The sequence below is a fragment of the Condylura cristata genome, unplaced genomic scaffold, assembly GCF_000260355.1.
Source record: "Condylura cristata isolate star-nosed mole 26May11 unplaced genomic scaffold, ConCri1.0 scaffold00045, whole genome shotgun sequence".
In the NCBI taxonomy this organism is placed as follows: domain Eukaryota; kingdom Metazoa; phylum Chordata; class Mammalia; order Eulipotyphla; family Talpidae; genus Condylura; species Condylura cristata.
This window is the reverse complement of record NW_004567146.1, coordinates 2,765,649-2,781,834: the sequence shown is the minus strand read 5'-3', so window position 1 is coordinate 2,781,834 and position 16,186 is coordinate 2,765,649. Positions and strand designations below refer to the sequence as shown.

At 50.0% G+C, this 16,186-nt stretch overlaps 2 protein-coding genes across 2 annotated transcripts in view; both read right to left on the bottom strand.

Moving 5' to 3' along the window:
• Positions 1 to 255: 255 nt before the first annotated feature.
• On the bottom strand, positions 256 to 1,603 carry LOC101620040 (brain ribonuclease-like). The gene is made up of 2 exons (XM_004694547.2): positions 1,555 to 1,603; positions 256 to 947 (listed from the first exon to the last, which is right to left on the bottom strand). Exon 2 carries the CDS (start codon positions 919 to 921, stop codon positions 502 to 504), a length of 420 nt encoding a protein of 139 aa, XP_004694604.1. The 5' UTR covers positions 922 to 947; positions 1,555 to 1,603; the 3' UTR covers positions 256 to 501.
• A 13,180-nt stretch (positions 1,604 to 14,783) lies between these two features.
• LOC101619572 (ribonuclease pancreatic-like) overlaps positions 14,784 to 16,186 on the bottom strand; it is a 6,360-nt gene continuing 4,957 nt past the window's right edge. The window contains exon 2 of the mRNA XM_004694546.2: positions 14,784 to 15,226. Coding sequence (XP_004694603.2) covers positions 14,784 to 15,226 — 443 coding nt within the window. The remainder of the gene's footprint in view (positions 15,227 to 16,186) is intronic.

Genomic DNA, 16,186 nt, shown 5'->3' with positions numbered 1-16,186 from the left:
GCCTGTTCCGCTCCCCACTCTGTCTCTGGTGAAGCCTCTCACTGCCCCACACCTCTCACCTATACCCCATTCTGCATGTATAAGCAAATAAATATATTTTTTAATTCAGCTGTCATCTAAGACTCCCCAGGAAAGGAGTCTCTGAGGTCCTGAGAACTCAAAGGAGCAGGCACCTGACTCCTCCCTGTGCTGCCCAGATCCCTGGTCCCAGCCCCTGCAGGGAAGCATCACACAGACACCCCCAGAGGGGGCAACTTGAGGTTGCAAGTGCATTTTATTGAAAGAAGCAGTGGGGGAATTAACATGGGGACAGGAAGCTGGGTCTCACCCCAAGGCCACGGGCACAAGCCTCAGGCTGGGATGCTGGCTAGGGAGGCCAGGAGCCAACCTGGATTTTGCCTTCAGGGTGAAGGGAAGAGATGAGAGAGGAGGGGCCACAGCCAACAGGGCAGGAGGCTACGGGTGGGGCTGGGGGGTCTCTATCCAGGCTCTGCAGGAGACCTACATGGAATCATCAAAGTGGACGGGCCAAACCCCGGTTGGATCACAGGCAATGATGATGTACTTCCTGCTGTTGGTGGTCTGGTAGTTAATGGGGTTCCTGCCTGTTATACTACAATCTGAGATGCTCATTCTATTCCTACTCTTGTGGCAGTTTGTCTGTCCGTTTTTGCAGGTGTAGTTTCTCTCCTTGCAGACGTCCTTGACATCGTCAGGGGACTCATGCACAAAGGTGTTGAAGTTCCGGTTTAAAAGATTCCTTCGGTTCATTGTCCTGTTGCAGTAGAGGGGGCCGAAAGGGCCGGATCCGGGATCCATGTGCCTGTTCTGGAACGTGTAGAAAGCAGAAGGCTGGGCGCCCACGATCACCAGCAGCCCCAGGACCAGCAGGGAGAACAGGACAAGGGTCTTCAGAGCCATGGTGGCCTCGCTTCCCTGGGGGCCGCCTGGGAAAGGAGAAGGAAGAAAAGCTGCCCCTTAGGAGAGGACCCCACTCCCACCCAATGGCTCCCATTCCTGGGTTCTTCTTAGGTTATAAGACAGTCACCTCTTCCTGTGAGAGCTGCCAGTCTTCAGACACTATATGTCCTCAAGAGTGTTTACTCCTGCTGACTAGAGAAACTCCATGTTCCCCTTATGGGTGACACCAAAGTGACCCATCCCAGGCAGGCCTGTCTGTGCTACTGAGGTGCTGTGATGTGAAATACAGGTGTACGCCGGGCTCAGCCGCCTTCTTAGAGGACCCTGTCACATACACCCTGGCTGCCTTGACACTGAGGCCCAGGCTGACGGGCCCTGCTGTCCCCTGCCCAAGGGACACTCTGCCCAGGGGCTGACACTGGCCTCAGGGAGACGCCATGTGCTCCCCAGGGAGATGCTCGCCCTCCCACCCCAGAGCGGCTCCTGTCCAGCCCCCAAGGCCCCCTTTGCAGCTGCCAGCTCTACCCGCCCGACTCTGCCTGGCCCAAGCTGCCTCAGCGCTGGCCTCTCCCCTCCTGCTCTTCCTCTCCACCCTCAACAGAAGCAGCTCAGAGACCCCCAGTGGGCACTCACCTGGGCGTCTAGCTTGGTCTCTGGAGGAGAGAGGAGGCCAGTTTCTGCAATTCCAGAGTCCCTGGGGTGCAGACTTAAAGAGACTACAAGAGGTGTGGCTCAGGAAGAGTGGGAGGAGCCTCAGGGGTTCAGTCCAGAGGAAGTGGAGGTTTCTTGAGAAGGGAGAATGTGGCCAGGCTTCCCCCAGCTGGGAGAGGCCCCTCTTCCCATGTGGAGTCAGCTGTTTGCTGGTCACCATGATACTTGATGCCAGAACCCCAACTACTCCTGATTTTTTTTTTCAGGCGACTTGCAAGGAATGGCCCTTGGAGTTTAACAAGGGGCATGTGACCTGTGATCTCAGGGCAGGGAGGGTAGAAGCCCTCTCTCTGCCCAGGATCCTGAGCTGCCTGGGCTGGAACCCACATCTGCCAGTAGTAGTTTTCCTGGACCAGAGGGATGGGAAGAGGGGTGTCCAGTTCCCAGTTATGGAGAAGAAGGGTGGGGGACCTGCTTGAGCCAGGACAAAAAGGAGCCTCTCTTTAGCCTTGGTCTCCCCAGTGCTGGCCATTTCCTGTTCACCTTCAGACCCACTTCGGAGACTTGAAAATGAGCCTGTACAGGCAGGTTTTTCTGTAGTGACAATTTGTCGTCTGGGTAAAGGTTATGTCGAAGAACTAAGGATAGAACAAAACCTAAATACCTTTTGAAGAAAATATAGACAGCATCATATTTCTTCCAAATGAGGAAGAGATGGTTTTATTTTTGTTTTTCTTTCTATTAAGTGACAATTTAAATATCCCTGGCATAAATATTATATAAATATTCTTCCCTGCTCTGCGTATAGATAATTTCCATTTAAACTATGATTAAAACAGGACAAATTATAGAGTTTATTTCCCTCTTCCTCGGTTGCCTCACGTCTCAGATGGGGATGTTTATTTGAGACTGTTAAATCTGTTACTTGGACAAAATAAAGCAAAACACAGTTTGGAGCATTGCTAGAAAGCATGAATAAATGTGAACTCTGTGACTGTTGCTTTGGGGGTGCAAAAATCTCCCTGAGACATGGGTGACCCTCCAGTGGTCTGTGCTCTGTGAGATGCTGTCTACACAGGTGCAGTCTGGGCACCACCTTGCAGGCTGTGCTCAAACCCTGGGCTGAAATCAGCAGGAACTTTTGAAGCTCGGGTGGAAAAGAGAGAGAGACTTGCTGGGAAGATCAGGATGCTTTAAACGGTTAGATTTGAATCATTTGAGACAATACCCAAGCAAACTATAACAGTAAAATCACGTCCTATGTGTTTATATTTGGACACGCTGGGCCCAGGACCGCCTGCATATGAGATTTAGTTAAAAATCCAGGAGCTGGATTCCCATCAGAAGCACCCACGGGGGCGACACAGACCAGGCCTTGATAGGACCCAGGAGCAGACGATGACACAGCAGTGACGTCCACGACTCCTCAGCTCTGTCTCCTCTTGTCCAGAGCACCCAGACCTGCTGGTTTTCTGTTGTCAAGTGGGGTTTTTAGGGCTCACTGGGAGTAAAGAGGTGGATACGGGTAGGGTGAGGCAGGGGGTTCTGGGCAGGCTTCACAGGAAAGCGTATGTTGGGAGGGAATGCTAACAATAAACTTTTCTCATTAAGGAGTAAGACAGAGCAATTCAGACAGAAAAAATTCTAGAAGTAGAGACACATGACATGAACTGTGTTTCCAAAATTCTAAGTTTCCCCATGTCACTGAGAGCAGGTGAATCATTTAGGCCAAGGTAGAAGTATCTTAAAGATCATTTCAAAAACATCCATAGGTAAAAGATGGACAGTGACCTTGACCTTAAGCAATGAAAGTGTCACCAGTGAAGGACCTTCCTCCAGAGCCCCTACTGCAGGGGGAGGCTGAGGCAGCCATTCGTTGGAATTGTGTCACTCACTTGACTTCCAGATCCTCTTTTCTCCTGGTGTTCGTCCCAATGACAAGAAACAAAACAATGCCATTCCCACAGGACAGATCTTGACATCCCACATACATGGGGAAGTGAGTGGACCCCAGCCGTTTCCAATGGAGAGTTCAAGATTCATATTTACTTCAGTGGGCCTTTTATAGGTCACTAAGTCCAGGCCTCTGGCTGACCTGCTTTGAGTTTGGGAATAAAAAACACCTCCCTTCGTCATACAACCTTGTAGTAGACCCCAAAGAGGAAAATATGAGTAATATCTAGTGTTCTCAGAACTTCAGAACCTGGGCTGAAGATCACGTTTCTGGCTGAAGAGTGGAATTTTGAGCCAGTTGCATGAAATTGCTTGTGGTAGTAGTTACACAACCCTAAGGGACAAGTTAGGGGTTATTTCTTAACTTGTAACGGCATCACACCATTTCCACTGTTACATTTCTAGATATCCTACCCATCTCGGTTTAACGATAAGCCACTAACTAGGAGCCACGTGACAGGAGACAGCTCTAGATTCTGAGACCTCCAGCATCACCAGCTACTCCCAGAGCACAGTCGACCCCTTTTCCTCTCCACAAATGTCCCCTTCTCTCCCTTCTTGGTACACATATGAGGAGACTCTGCTCAGGAGATTCATATCCTCACTAAACTGCTCAATTGACTTTCATCTTCAGGAAAGAAACAGGGGAAAACCCAGAGGCCACTCTGGATGCTCAGATTCTTAGAAGCCAGAATCACAGTGACATATTGATTAAAGACTTGCTAAGATTCAGAATATGTTCATTTACTTTCAAGAATAGAAAGATGCTTCTCTAACATGATAAAGGTGTCTAGATCTCCATGACTACTGGATTCTTTGGTGACAAAATCTAAAATGTTGGGGCAGTTCCCTCTGTGCTCTGTGACCAACCATCAGGTCTACTACAAAAAAGAGCAGAAAGGGCATTAAATACTGACCAACATTTATCTATCTATATATTTATTTTCAAGGTAGAAGCAGCTAATGATGCCAGCAATGTGATACTGTTTTAAAAGAAAGACTTAGGCAAATTAATGAGATATGAAGGAAATGGCTAAGAATTTGAACACAAAGAAACTACCATAGCATAATTTTTAAGTATTTTTTTTAAGTAGGGGGAATCAGATTTATTTAAGTTTTTTAGAATAATAGTAGGAGTTTATAAATAGAAATAAATGTGTATTTGTTTGCATATAGATCTAAATTTAAAATAGTTACATTTAGGTAATTTACAATTAGCATTGTTACAAACACACACATTCACACACCTCATTTGATTATATTATAAAAATAACATGTTTTGACTTTGGTCATGGCACATGATTGATTTGGTGACGGGAAGCCCCAGGCGATTACATCTGAGATGGGGGGGGAGTAACATATTTTGAATCTTGTTCATGTTTGAAAAGAAGCAACATGAGGACAACAACAGAAATTGCTTCCTGGTGTGGTGATTTATTATATTCTAGTATTTATCTTGGTTCATTCACTGCACATTTTGCCCCCCGTTCTCTGAATTTGTTGGATCGAAAGGCAGTTTTTACCTAGGAGGAAAAAAAAAGTGAGTAAAAACAGAATCATCAATTACCCAAATATAACCCAAAATGATAACTCTTTCACATCTAAAAGAAATCACAATTGGCTACTTCCTAAAATACAGGAGTCAGCTGAACCAATGTACTCTAAAGAAGACAGATTTGGTGGGCACAGAGTTTGAGAGTCAGAGAGGACTGGACTACTGAAATGTTGGTGGACACCAGGCAGTAACAGGGATCACAGGTGAGATATTTGGGTCCAGTCACTGCAGTCAGTGGGCTCACGGGCAGTTCTGCCTCTTTGGACCTTGTTTCAACATTTAATTACTGACACTCCTTGCCCAACCCCAATCTGAGGCACACATTTTTAAATGTATCTGACAAAGTTTTCTAAAAAGTTTAGTAGTGGGTCCCCCCTACCCCCCTCCACAATGCCCTCGGGCTCAAGTCTCAGCATAGTCACCACTGTGGCCTGAGTGTGATCCCGGCCAGGGAGCTGACCACCGGGCTCAGCCGACCCCGCCTGTCTCGTCTGCTGCTTCCCTCCGCCGTGGATTTCAGGATGTCACCCTTTTCTGCTGCCTGCTTTGTCTCTGGTGACTCTTGCTGATACAAAGAGTGGTCTGTACCTCGCAGTCAATAAAAGGAAACAGTTTGAGGGAAAGGAAAGTGGTTTAACTTGTTGACAAATGAGGGCAGCAGACTCCTGTCTGAAAGACCACTGTCCTGCTCTTTGGCAGAGGGCAGCGTTATTTAAACACAGGGGAATCAAAGGGGGGCGGTGAGTAAGGGTCTGCAAATGGGAGCAGGGGAGGGTCAGCAGGGAGACAGGGGGGCACCAGCTTGCTTTTTACAACGTCTTCCTGAAGATGAAGTAGTTGGGGTGACAACTGCTGTTGTCCTTGTTTTCCTTGGAATAAGAGAAGGCAAACCTGTGAAACAAGTGGAAAAAAATGGCAAGAAATAGGGGAAAGACAAACCTGTTCATGCTTATCTGAGAGACTGGTCATTTGTAACTGTATTATTACCACTACCCCACTGCCACCTCTGGCTTAAACTCAAGTTCTTTTATGCAAAAATAAATGAATAAATAAACACATTTAAGCTAAAATACACAATAAGAAAGAGATTCACATAAGACTCTCACAGTAGTCCTTTGACTCAGGGTAACACAGGCTTCTGTGTTCGCGTCCAAACCAAAAGGTTTTCGAGTCTTATCAGACACCTCAGTAAACACCCAAAACACAAGAAATTCCTCCTGCTCCAGCCTCGGTGACTCCTCAGCACCTCGACTCCACTCGGCTTCCCAAGCACAGTCGCTGGCAGAGTGACCAGCCCACATGTTGGGGTGATGCTCAGCCCCACAGCAGCCCCCCACCGCCCTGGAGACCGCCGGCCCGGGGAGCAAGGGGTGGCAGTTGAGCCTCTCAAGGAGGCAGCGCTGAGAAGCGGCTGTGGGAAAGGGGTAAAGGAGCTGCAGAGGGAGCCAGCCTCCCTCTGCCTGAGCACACGCGGCCACACAGCACTGGCAGCTGCCTGAGGTTCCAGCCCCGTGAAGACGCCCTGACGCTGGGAGACGGATGTGACCAACTGACAGGGGACCCGAATGTGCAGTGCTCAGGTAGACACAACACCATGAAAGCAGTAACAGAGGTGCTGCAGAGCAACTGCACATACTGTGGTCAGTATTAGTGGACAAATGTAAACTGGCTGATTACTTGGATGGGATTCACAAGAGGGAAATGCCAGGGGCCCTCAGGATGGAAGGGGCGAGAGTCTCATCTCCTTCCTCTCTAACACCCTGGAGTACATGTCTGATTAACAATCTAGCTAGAAAGTAAACCTGAAAATAAAACTAGATCATCCTGCATGATTATTTCTATGTCATAGAAGAAGAAACACCAGCTACAAGAAGGCAAGAACTACCCTAAATATACCATGTACCAATTTCCTCAAGAGGAAGCTAAAAACAGATGAAACCTTCCCAGTTTTGAGATGCTCCTAAATTTCCTACAGTGTTTAGCTACAGGAGTCCCTGTTTGCTCACTTGTAAAATGAGGATAATAGTGTCTACCTATGGGGTGCTGTGAAGGTTTAATAAGTTAATTTAAGTAAAGCTTACTTTATAGCAGTGCTGATGGAATGAAGCCTGAAACCATACAGGAGAGCAACCATCTTTGGCCTCACTGAGAGTTTTATTTCCTGGCACAGAGCTCCGGGGACCTCTGCTCGCTCACCAGGGTCTGCCTCATCTGCCCTGGACTGCACAGGGCTCCTCAGATATGTCCACTGAGTCCTGCTAGAGGAGTGTGATTCTCCCCAGCAGAGAGCACAAGGAGACAAAATTGGGATCCGAAACAGGGAAGATAGGTTGGAGTCTTGTATTTGAGATACTTAAATCCCACGTGGCTGCTTTCTGATGTTTATCTCTAGGCTGAAGGTTAATAAAAAAGCCCCTGAAAACCTCAGTGAGCAGCAGTGCATGCTCTCGCGCGGCACGGCCCATGGCGCCCCCTGCCGGCCAGGTAGCGGCTGCGCCTCTGCAGGAGAAGGAAGTGGAGCCCTGAGTCACAGCAGCAACTCAGCAGGATCAGGATTGGAGGTCCGGATCAAACTAGCGGAGAAAGCGTCAGTCTAAGGCACAGCAAGTCTTCTCGAAATAGATGTTCCTCCCGCGCACCCCTCACTCTGCGCACCTACCCAAGGCTGCCCAGGTGACTGGACATGTGCTGACAGGAAGTGACGCTCAGAAGATGGTTGCCTGGTGCCTCTCAGTATGAACCATGAGCTGGCACAGTCATAGCAGTTATTTGGAGACAGAAAGGGTGGGTAAGAAAGGTGTCAGCTGTGCCCATGGAGGGTTTCCTAGTTCTGCAGAAGAAGCAGGAGTGCCTGAGCCAGGAAGAGGAAGAAGCCTCTACTTTAGTCTAGGTGACTCGGTCCTGGCCACTTCCTGCCCACCCTTCACCATCACTCGGGGCTTGAAAATGAGCTCGAGGCATTTAGCTACATTACAATTTGACCTGCGGTAAGGGTTATGTAGAGGAACTAAAGATAAAACAAAACCCCTAAACCCTTGTGGAGATCAGATAGAGAACCTATCTCACGACATCATATTCTTCCCTCCAGGTAGAGGTGACAGAATTGAGTAAACAGTGGGACACCCAGCCAGTGTCACAGAGAAAGGCTGCCGTGGGGAAGCCCCTCACATACCTGGTGTCACCATGTCGGGAGGACAGGAGGCCTGTGACAGTGAAGGAGAACAAGATAGAGGGGTCCTTTCCAACTCTGTTCTAAAAAGTATTTTGACCAGAGCCATGGAGGAAGAGACATCCAGGCCATGAGAGGGCTAACAAGGGCGAAAGTGTGGGTCAGGGCAGCTCCCCTGAGGAAACGCTGCAGCTGCTTTGGGAACCAACACGGTGGACGGCAGCTGTTATAGTCAGATTATAGATGAAGAATCTGAGGACCAGAAAGAAACTGACCCAAAGGACAGCCCAGAAGGGCTGCCTCATCGCCCCTAACCTCATTTGGCTGAATTACTTTTCCCTCATTTATGTATAAGCACCCCAAAGAGGGGACTTTCACACACACTTTTGGAAGAGAAACACTGACCAGCGTGAATGCATCGGGTTTCAGCTCTTAGCACACATGTCCTGCCTTTGCCTCCCAGTGCTCCTGTCCTCACACACTGGCCAGAGCCTGGAAATCAGCCTGGCTACACCTCAGCCCAGCAGCTGCTGCTCAGCATCTGGACTCCGCCCCCAGGGCCAGCTGCGCTTCTGTCCAAGGTGACCCTGGGAGTCCCAAGTATCCATCTCCTGGTAGAGCAAGGCGGGGGATTTCGGGGCGGTTTATTATTGTGTCACCCACAAAACCCACACCGTGGTCAGGCTTCCTGAGGGGAGCAGCGGGCAGGTCAGGAGAGGTCTGCCGCACCATATTGTCACCTCCGGGGCAGGCGGGAATCGAACTCATACTGAAGTGGCTTTAGCTTCTTAGCGCTGTGCTTTAACCTGCTGCGCCACCAGGGAGGGACTGGAGAGGAATTTTAAGAAGATTATATAATAGTTGCTTTCTCAACAGAAGCAGTAGTGCTCTTAAAGGGCAAAGTTTAACTATTGAGTGGGTAAAAATTTCAATAGCATCTAGATTTTTGACTCTGAAAACTCAAAATAACCCAACAAAATATTATGTCTTCGTTTTTATTTCAGGGGAGGGAGAGTATGGGTAGGACAGAAATAGCTAAACAGAAAAAAAGTTGAGATTGATTTCCTAGAAACAGGAAGGCAATGAGTACCTGTGTTACAGGGTGACACCTCCCTGGAAGGGGTGGAGGGGATTTTGTCATGGCAAGGAAATGGGCTCCATGGTCTCTGCCTTTCTTTTCTGTACCAATGAGAATGTATCTCATTTTAAAGTTATAAGATTATTTTTTTGGTAAAGATTTATTTATGCATGCATACAGAACTGGAGTACAGGTCAGAGGTGCAGGGATAGTTTGAGGATTTACCAGGGACAGGGTGGGGATCAGGACAGGCAGACTGACGAAGTACACTGCTGAGGGGAGCAGCGGGCGGGTCAGGAGAGGTCTACTGAGCCGTGTGGATCACCTCCAGGGTGGGGATCTAACTCATGCGGAAGTGGCTTTAACTTCTTATTGCTGTGCTTTAACCCCCCTGTGCCACCAGGGAGGGCCCTAAGGTTATTTTAATGAGGTAATGATGTTTGCAACATCACATTTGGTACTCAACACAGGGTCACCCCTCTCTAGATTTGAGTTATCAACCACAGTCCCACCTAGATGCCCAATTCCACAACTCACTTTTATCTGAAACAGCCCACAATTAAAATTTCACCTTTCAGGCCCTCCCTGATGGTGCAACAACGGCTTAGAGTGCAGCACTGTGAAGCTGGCAGAGCCAATTCAGCAGGAGTTCAATCCCGGTCCCGGAGGTGACCCACATGACACAGCACCCTCTCCTGTCTCAAGTGTACTTCCTCGATCTGCCTGCTCTGTTCCCCACTCTGTCTCTGGTGAATCCTCCCACTGCAGCGTACCTCAGGCCTGCACCCCTTTCTGTATGGATAAATAAATATATCTTTATTTGAAAAATTCAGCTTTCATTTAAGGCTCTCCAAGGAAGGATCTGTGAGGTCCCTGATTGCTCAGCTAGAGGAGCAGGCACCTGATTCCTCCCCATGCTGCTCACAGGGCTCCCAGATCCCCAGTCCCAACCCCTGCAGAGAAGCATCACACAGACATCCCTGGATGGGGCAGCTTCAATTGCAATGCATTTTATTGAAAGAAGCACTGAGGAGGTTACCATGAGGCCACATAAGCTGTGTTCCCACCACTCCCATGGCCACAGGTACAAGCCTCACGCAGGGATGCCGGGTGGGAAGCCCAGGCGCCAGCTTGAGTTTCCCTTCAGGTGAAGAGGGAAGAGCCCAGAAGTAGGAGCCACAGGCACCAGCACAGAGGTGGGGGTTAGGGGGCATCTCTATCCAGCCTCAGCTGGAGACCGACACAGAATTATCAAAGTGGACGGGCAAAGGACGCTTCCCCTCACAGGCAATGATGATGTGCTTCATGCTGTTGACGGTCTTGTAGTTAGGGGGCTTACGGCTTGTCAGATTGCACTCTGTGATGTTCATTTTCTTCTTACTCTTATGGCAGTTAGTCATTGGTTTTTGCAGGAGATTCTGTGTTCTTGCAGACATCTATGACAGCCTGAAGGGATTCGTGCACAAAGGTGTTGATGTTCTTTTTAAAGGTTTCCTTTGCTTCATGATCCTGTTGCAGTAGTCAGCAGGGAAGTGGCCATTACTGGAATCCATGTGATATTTCTGGAACCTCTTGAACTTCTCTTTAAAAGAAAGCTGGGCCCTCACAATCACCAGCAGACCCAGGACAAGCAGGGAAAACAGGACACAGGTCTTCAGAGCCATGGTGACCTCACTTTTCTGGGGGCCAACTGGGAAAGGAGAGAGGAGGAAAAGCTGCCCCTTAGGAAAGGACCCCACTCCCACCCCTGGGCTCCCCATTGATGTCTAGGTCAGCAAGACAGTCATTCTTCCTGAGACCTGACAAGTATCAGACACTATTTGTTCTAAAGAGCTTCTTTGCCTGACTAGAGAAACTCCATGTTCCCCTTGTGGGTGACACCCTACTGAGGTGCTGTGAGGTGAAAAACAGATATACACTGTGCTCAGCCGCCTCCTTAGAGGATGCTTTCACATGAGATGGGAAGAGAGGTGTCCAGTTCCCAGTTATGGAGAAGAAGGGTGGGGGACCTGCCTGAACAAGGAAGAGAAGGAGCCTCGTTTTTGCCTGGGCCACCACAATCCTACCCACCTTCAACCCCACTTCAGAGCCTTGAAAATGAGTGTGCAGTAGGTTTACCTACAGTGACTATTGGACCGCTAGGTAAGGGCTATGTCAAGGACCTTAAGCTAGAACACACCCTGTCACATATACCCTGACACTGCCCTCACACTGAGGACCAGGCTGACGGGCCCTGCTGTCCACCAGTTAAAGGGACACTCTGCCCAGGGGCTGACACTGGCCTCAGGGAGATGCCATGTGCTCCCCAGGGAGATGCTCGCCCTCCCACCCCGGAGCAGCTCCTGTCCAGCCCCATGGGGCCCCTTTGCAGCTGCCAGCTCTACCCGTCCTGGCTCTGCCTGGCCCAAGCTGACTCAGCACTGGCCTCTCCCCTCCTGCTCTTCCTCTCCACCCTCAACAGAAGCAGCTCAGAGACCCCCGGTGGGCACTCACCTGGGCATCTAGCTTGGTCTCTGGGAGAGAGAGGAGATTCTGCGATTCCAGGGTCCTTGGGGTGCAGACTTATAGAGACTATAAGAGATGTGGCTCAGGAAGAGTGGGAGGAGCCTCAGGGGTTCAGTCCAGAGAAAACAGAGGATGCTATGAGAAGGGGGGGCCCTCTCTGCAGGCGGAGTCAGCTGTTTGCAGGTCACCATGATGCCTGATGCCTCAACTCCAACTACTAGCCATCTGCCCTCCTCACCCCCCAACCCTCACCTTCTCCCCTCTTTCTAGGTGCCTCTCAGTATGAACCATGAGCTGGCACAGTCATAGCTGTTATCTGGAGACCTCTAGAGAGGGTAGGGAAGAGAGGTGTAGCTGTGCCCAGGGGAGGGTTTCCCAGTTCAGAAGAAGAAGAAGAAACAGGAGTGCCTCAGCCAGGAAGAGGACGAAGCCTCTACTTTAGCCTAGGTGATCTGGTCCTGGCCACTTCCTGCCCACCCTTTACCATCACTCGGGGCTTCAAAATGAGCTTGTGGCAGTTTAGCTATATTACAACTTGACCTGCAGGTAAGGGTTATGTAGAGGAACAAAAGATAGAACAAAACCCCTAATCCCTTGTGGAGATCAGATAGAGAACCTATCTCACGACATCATATTCTTCCCTCCAGGTAGAGGTGACAGAATTGAGTAAACAGTGGGACACCCAGCCACTGTCACAGAGAAAGACTGCCGTGGGGAAGCCCCTCACATACCTGGTGTCTCCAGTGTCGGGAGGACGGGAGACCTGTGACAGTGAAGGAGAACAAGATAGAGGGGTCCTTTCCAACTCTGTTCTAAAAAGTATTTTGACCAGATCCATGGAGGAAGGGGCATCCAGGCCATGAGAGGGCTAACAAGGGCGAGAGTGTGGGTCAGGGTGACTCCCCTGAGGAAATGCGACTGCTGCTTTGGGAACCAACACGGTGGACGGCAGCTGTTATGGTCAGTTTGTAGATGAAGAATCTGAGGACCAGAAAGAAACTGGCCCAAAGGACAAGCCCAGAAGGGGCAGCCTCATCGCCCCTAACCTCATTTGGCTGAATTACTTTTCCCTCATTTATGTATAAGCACCCCAAAGAGGGGAATTTCACACACACTTTTGGAAGAGAAACACTGACCAGCGCGAATGCATCGGGTTTCAGTTCTTATCCTATACTCACACACTGGCCAGAGCCTGGGAATCAGCCTGGCTACACCTCAGCCCAGCAGCTGCTACTCCACATCTGGACTATGCCCCCAGGCCCAGCTGTGCTTCTGTCCAAGGTGCCCATGGGGATCCCAAGTGTCGATCTCCAGGTAGAGCGAGGCTAGGGGTTCAGGGCTGTTTATTATTGTGTCACCTACCAAACCCACACTGTGGTCAGGTTTCCTGGGGTTCAGTGTGTCTTCCTGTGCCAGGCTCCGCCCAGAAAACCACTTCACCCTGAGTTGTCCTGACACTTTAGCTCCTCTCAGCTGTGACAATTTCCCAAATGTCCTTGCTTCTATGATTTGACATTTTTATGGATAACTGGTGAGGCAATTTCTAAAATATGACTGTTGTGTTTTTATTATTTGTCTTTTACTTATATATATTTTATGTCATTTCTTGTGTTTTTAAACCAATTTCTCTTTGCAGTAGGCATAAATTGCGAGGCCCAGGCATGTCACTCTGCCATAGGTGAGGGGCCAGGGGGTGCAGTTGACTGTTGTGTTCAGTTCTGTGTTAGCCATGAAAGCTCCTTGGAGGAGGGGTTTTAAGAGGTCATCTAATAGCAGCTTTCTCAACAGAAGCAATAGTGCTCTTAGTGGGCAAAATTTAGTTACTGAGGGGCAAAACCACCTTGAATAGTAGCTTGTTTTGTGACATTTAAAACTCAAAACAACTCAGCAAAATATTATGTCTTAGTTTTTATTTCAGGGGGCAGGGAGTGTGGGTAGGACAGAAATATCCAAAGGGAAGAAAATGGAGACTGATGTGCTAGAAACAGGAAGGCAGTGAGTACCTGTGTTACCAGATGACACCTCTCTGGTGGAGATCAGCGGGGTATTGTCACGGCCAAGGGAATGGACTCCATTGTCCCCACCATTCTTCTGTGCCCCAAATCTCAGAATGTATCTCATTAAAAGTTTTAATAACTTTTAATGAGAGAATATTGGTTTATAACACCACAGTTAATCTCGGACAAGGTCACCTCTCTCTAGCTATGAGTTACCAAGCACAACCCCCACCTAGGCACCCAGTTCCACAACTACTTCTATGTGAAACAGCCCACAATGAAAAGCTTCCCCTTGAAGCCCGGGTAGTGCAACAGCTTCAAGTGCAACACTGTGAAGTTAGGAGCAGCTGCTTCGGAGGGAATTCAATACCTGGCCAGGAAGTAACCCACATGCCGCGCAGACCTCTATGACCCACCTGCTGCCCCCCTCAGCAGTGTACTTCTTCAGTCTGCCTGTTCCGCTCCCCACTCTGTCTCTGGTGAAGCCTCTCACTGCCCCACACCTCTCACCTATACCCCATTCTGCATGTATAAACAAATAAAATTTTTTTTAATTCAGCTGTCATCTAAGACTCCACAGGAAAGGAGTCTCTGAGGTCCCGAGAACTGAATCAGAGGAGCGGACACCTGACTCCTCCCTGTGCTGCCCAGATCCCTGGTCCCAGCCCCTGCAGGGAAGCATCACACAGACACCCCCAGAGGGGGCAACTTCAGTTTGCAAGTGCATTTTATTGAAAGAAGCAGTGGGGGAATTAACATGGGGACAGGAAGCTGGGTCTCACCCCAAGGCCACGGGCACAAGCCTCAGGCAGGGATGCTGGCTAGGGAGGCCAGGAGCCAACCTGGATTTTGCCTGCAGGGTGAAGGGAAGAGATGAGAGAGGAGGGGCCACAGCCAACAGGGCAGGAGGCTGCGGGTGGGGCCGGGGATCTCTATCCAGGCTCTGCAGGAGACCTACTCGGAACCATCAAAGTGGACGGGCCAAATCCCATCACAGGCAATGACGATGTACTTCTTGCTATTTTTGGTCCGGTACCTGATGGGGTTCCTGCCTATTATACTACACTCTGTGATGCTCATTCGATTACTACTCTTGTGGCAGTTGTTACACGTTCTATTTTTGAATATGTAGTTTTCCTCCCAGCAGACATCGTGTACATCCTTAAGGGACTCATGCACAAAGGTGTTGAAGTTCCTCTTTAAAAGATTCCTTTGGTACATGGTCTTGTTGCAGTAGGGGGGGTCGAAAGGGCCAGGACCAGTATCCATGTGCCTCTCCTGGAACCTCTTGAAAGCAGGAGGCTGGGCCCCCACGATCACCAGCAGCCCCAGGACCAGCAGGGAGAACAGGACGAGGGTCTTCAGGGCCATGGTGGCCTCGATTCCCTGGGGGCCACCTGGGAAAGGAGAGAGGAGGAAAAGCTGCCCCTTAGGAAAGGATTCCACCCCCACCCATGGGCTTCCACCCTGGGTTCCTTCAGGTTATAAGATAGTCACTCTTCCTGAGACCTGCCAATATGAGACACTATATGCCCTCAAGAGTGTTTTACTCCTGCTGACTAGAGAAACTCCATGTTCCCCTTGTGGGTGACACCAAAGTGACCCACACCAGGCAGGCCTGTCTGTGCTACTGAGGTGCTATGATGTGAAATACAGGTGTACCCAGGGCTCAGCCACCTCCTTAGAGGACCCTGTCACATACACCCTGGCTGCCCTGACACTAAGGACCAGGCTGACGGGCCCTGCAGTCCACCAGCTCAAGGGACACTCTGCCCAGGGGCTGACACTGTCCTCAGGGAGACGCCATGTGCTCCCCAGGGAGATGCACACCCTCCCACCCAGGGCAGCTCCCGTCCAGCCCCACGGGGCCCCTTTGCAGCTGCCAGCTCTACCCGCCCGGCCCTGCCTGGCCCAAGCTGCCTCAGCGCTGGCCTCTCCCTTCCTGCTCTTCCTCTCCACCCTCAACAGAAGCAGCTCAGAGACCCCCGGTGGGCACTCACCTGGGCGTCTACTTGGTCTCTGTGAGAGAGAGGAGCTTCTCCAATTCCAGGGTCCTTGGGGTGCAGTCTTATAGAGACTACAAGAGGTGTGGCTCAGGAAGAGTGGGAGGAGCCTCAGGGGTTCAGTCCATAGAAAGCAGAGGATGCTGTGAGAAGGGGGGGGGGCCTCTTTGCAGGCAGAAACAGCTGTTTGCTGGTCACCACGATGCCTGATGCCTCAACTCCAACTACTTGCCATCTGCCCTCCTCACCCCCCAACCCCCACCTTCTCCCCTCTTTCTAGGTGCCTCTCAGTATGAACCATGAGCTGGCACAGTCATAGCTGTTATCTGGAGACCTCTAGAGAGGGTAGGGAAG

Coding starts and splice junctions, on each gene's coding strand:
- LOC101620040 (XM_004694547.2), bottom strand. CDS start 921: ATGGCTCTGAAGACCCTTGTCCTGTTCTCCCTGCTGGTCCTGGGGCTG.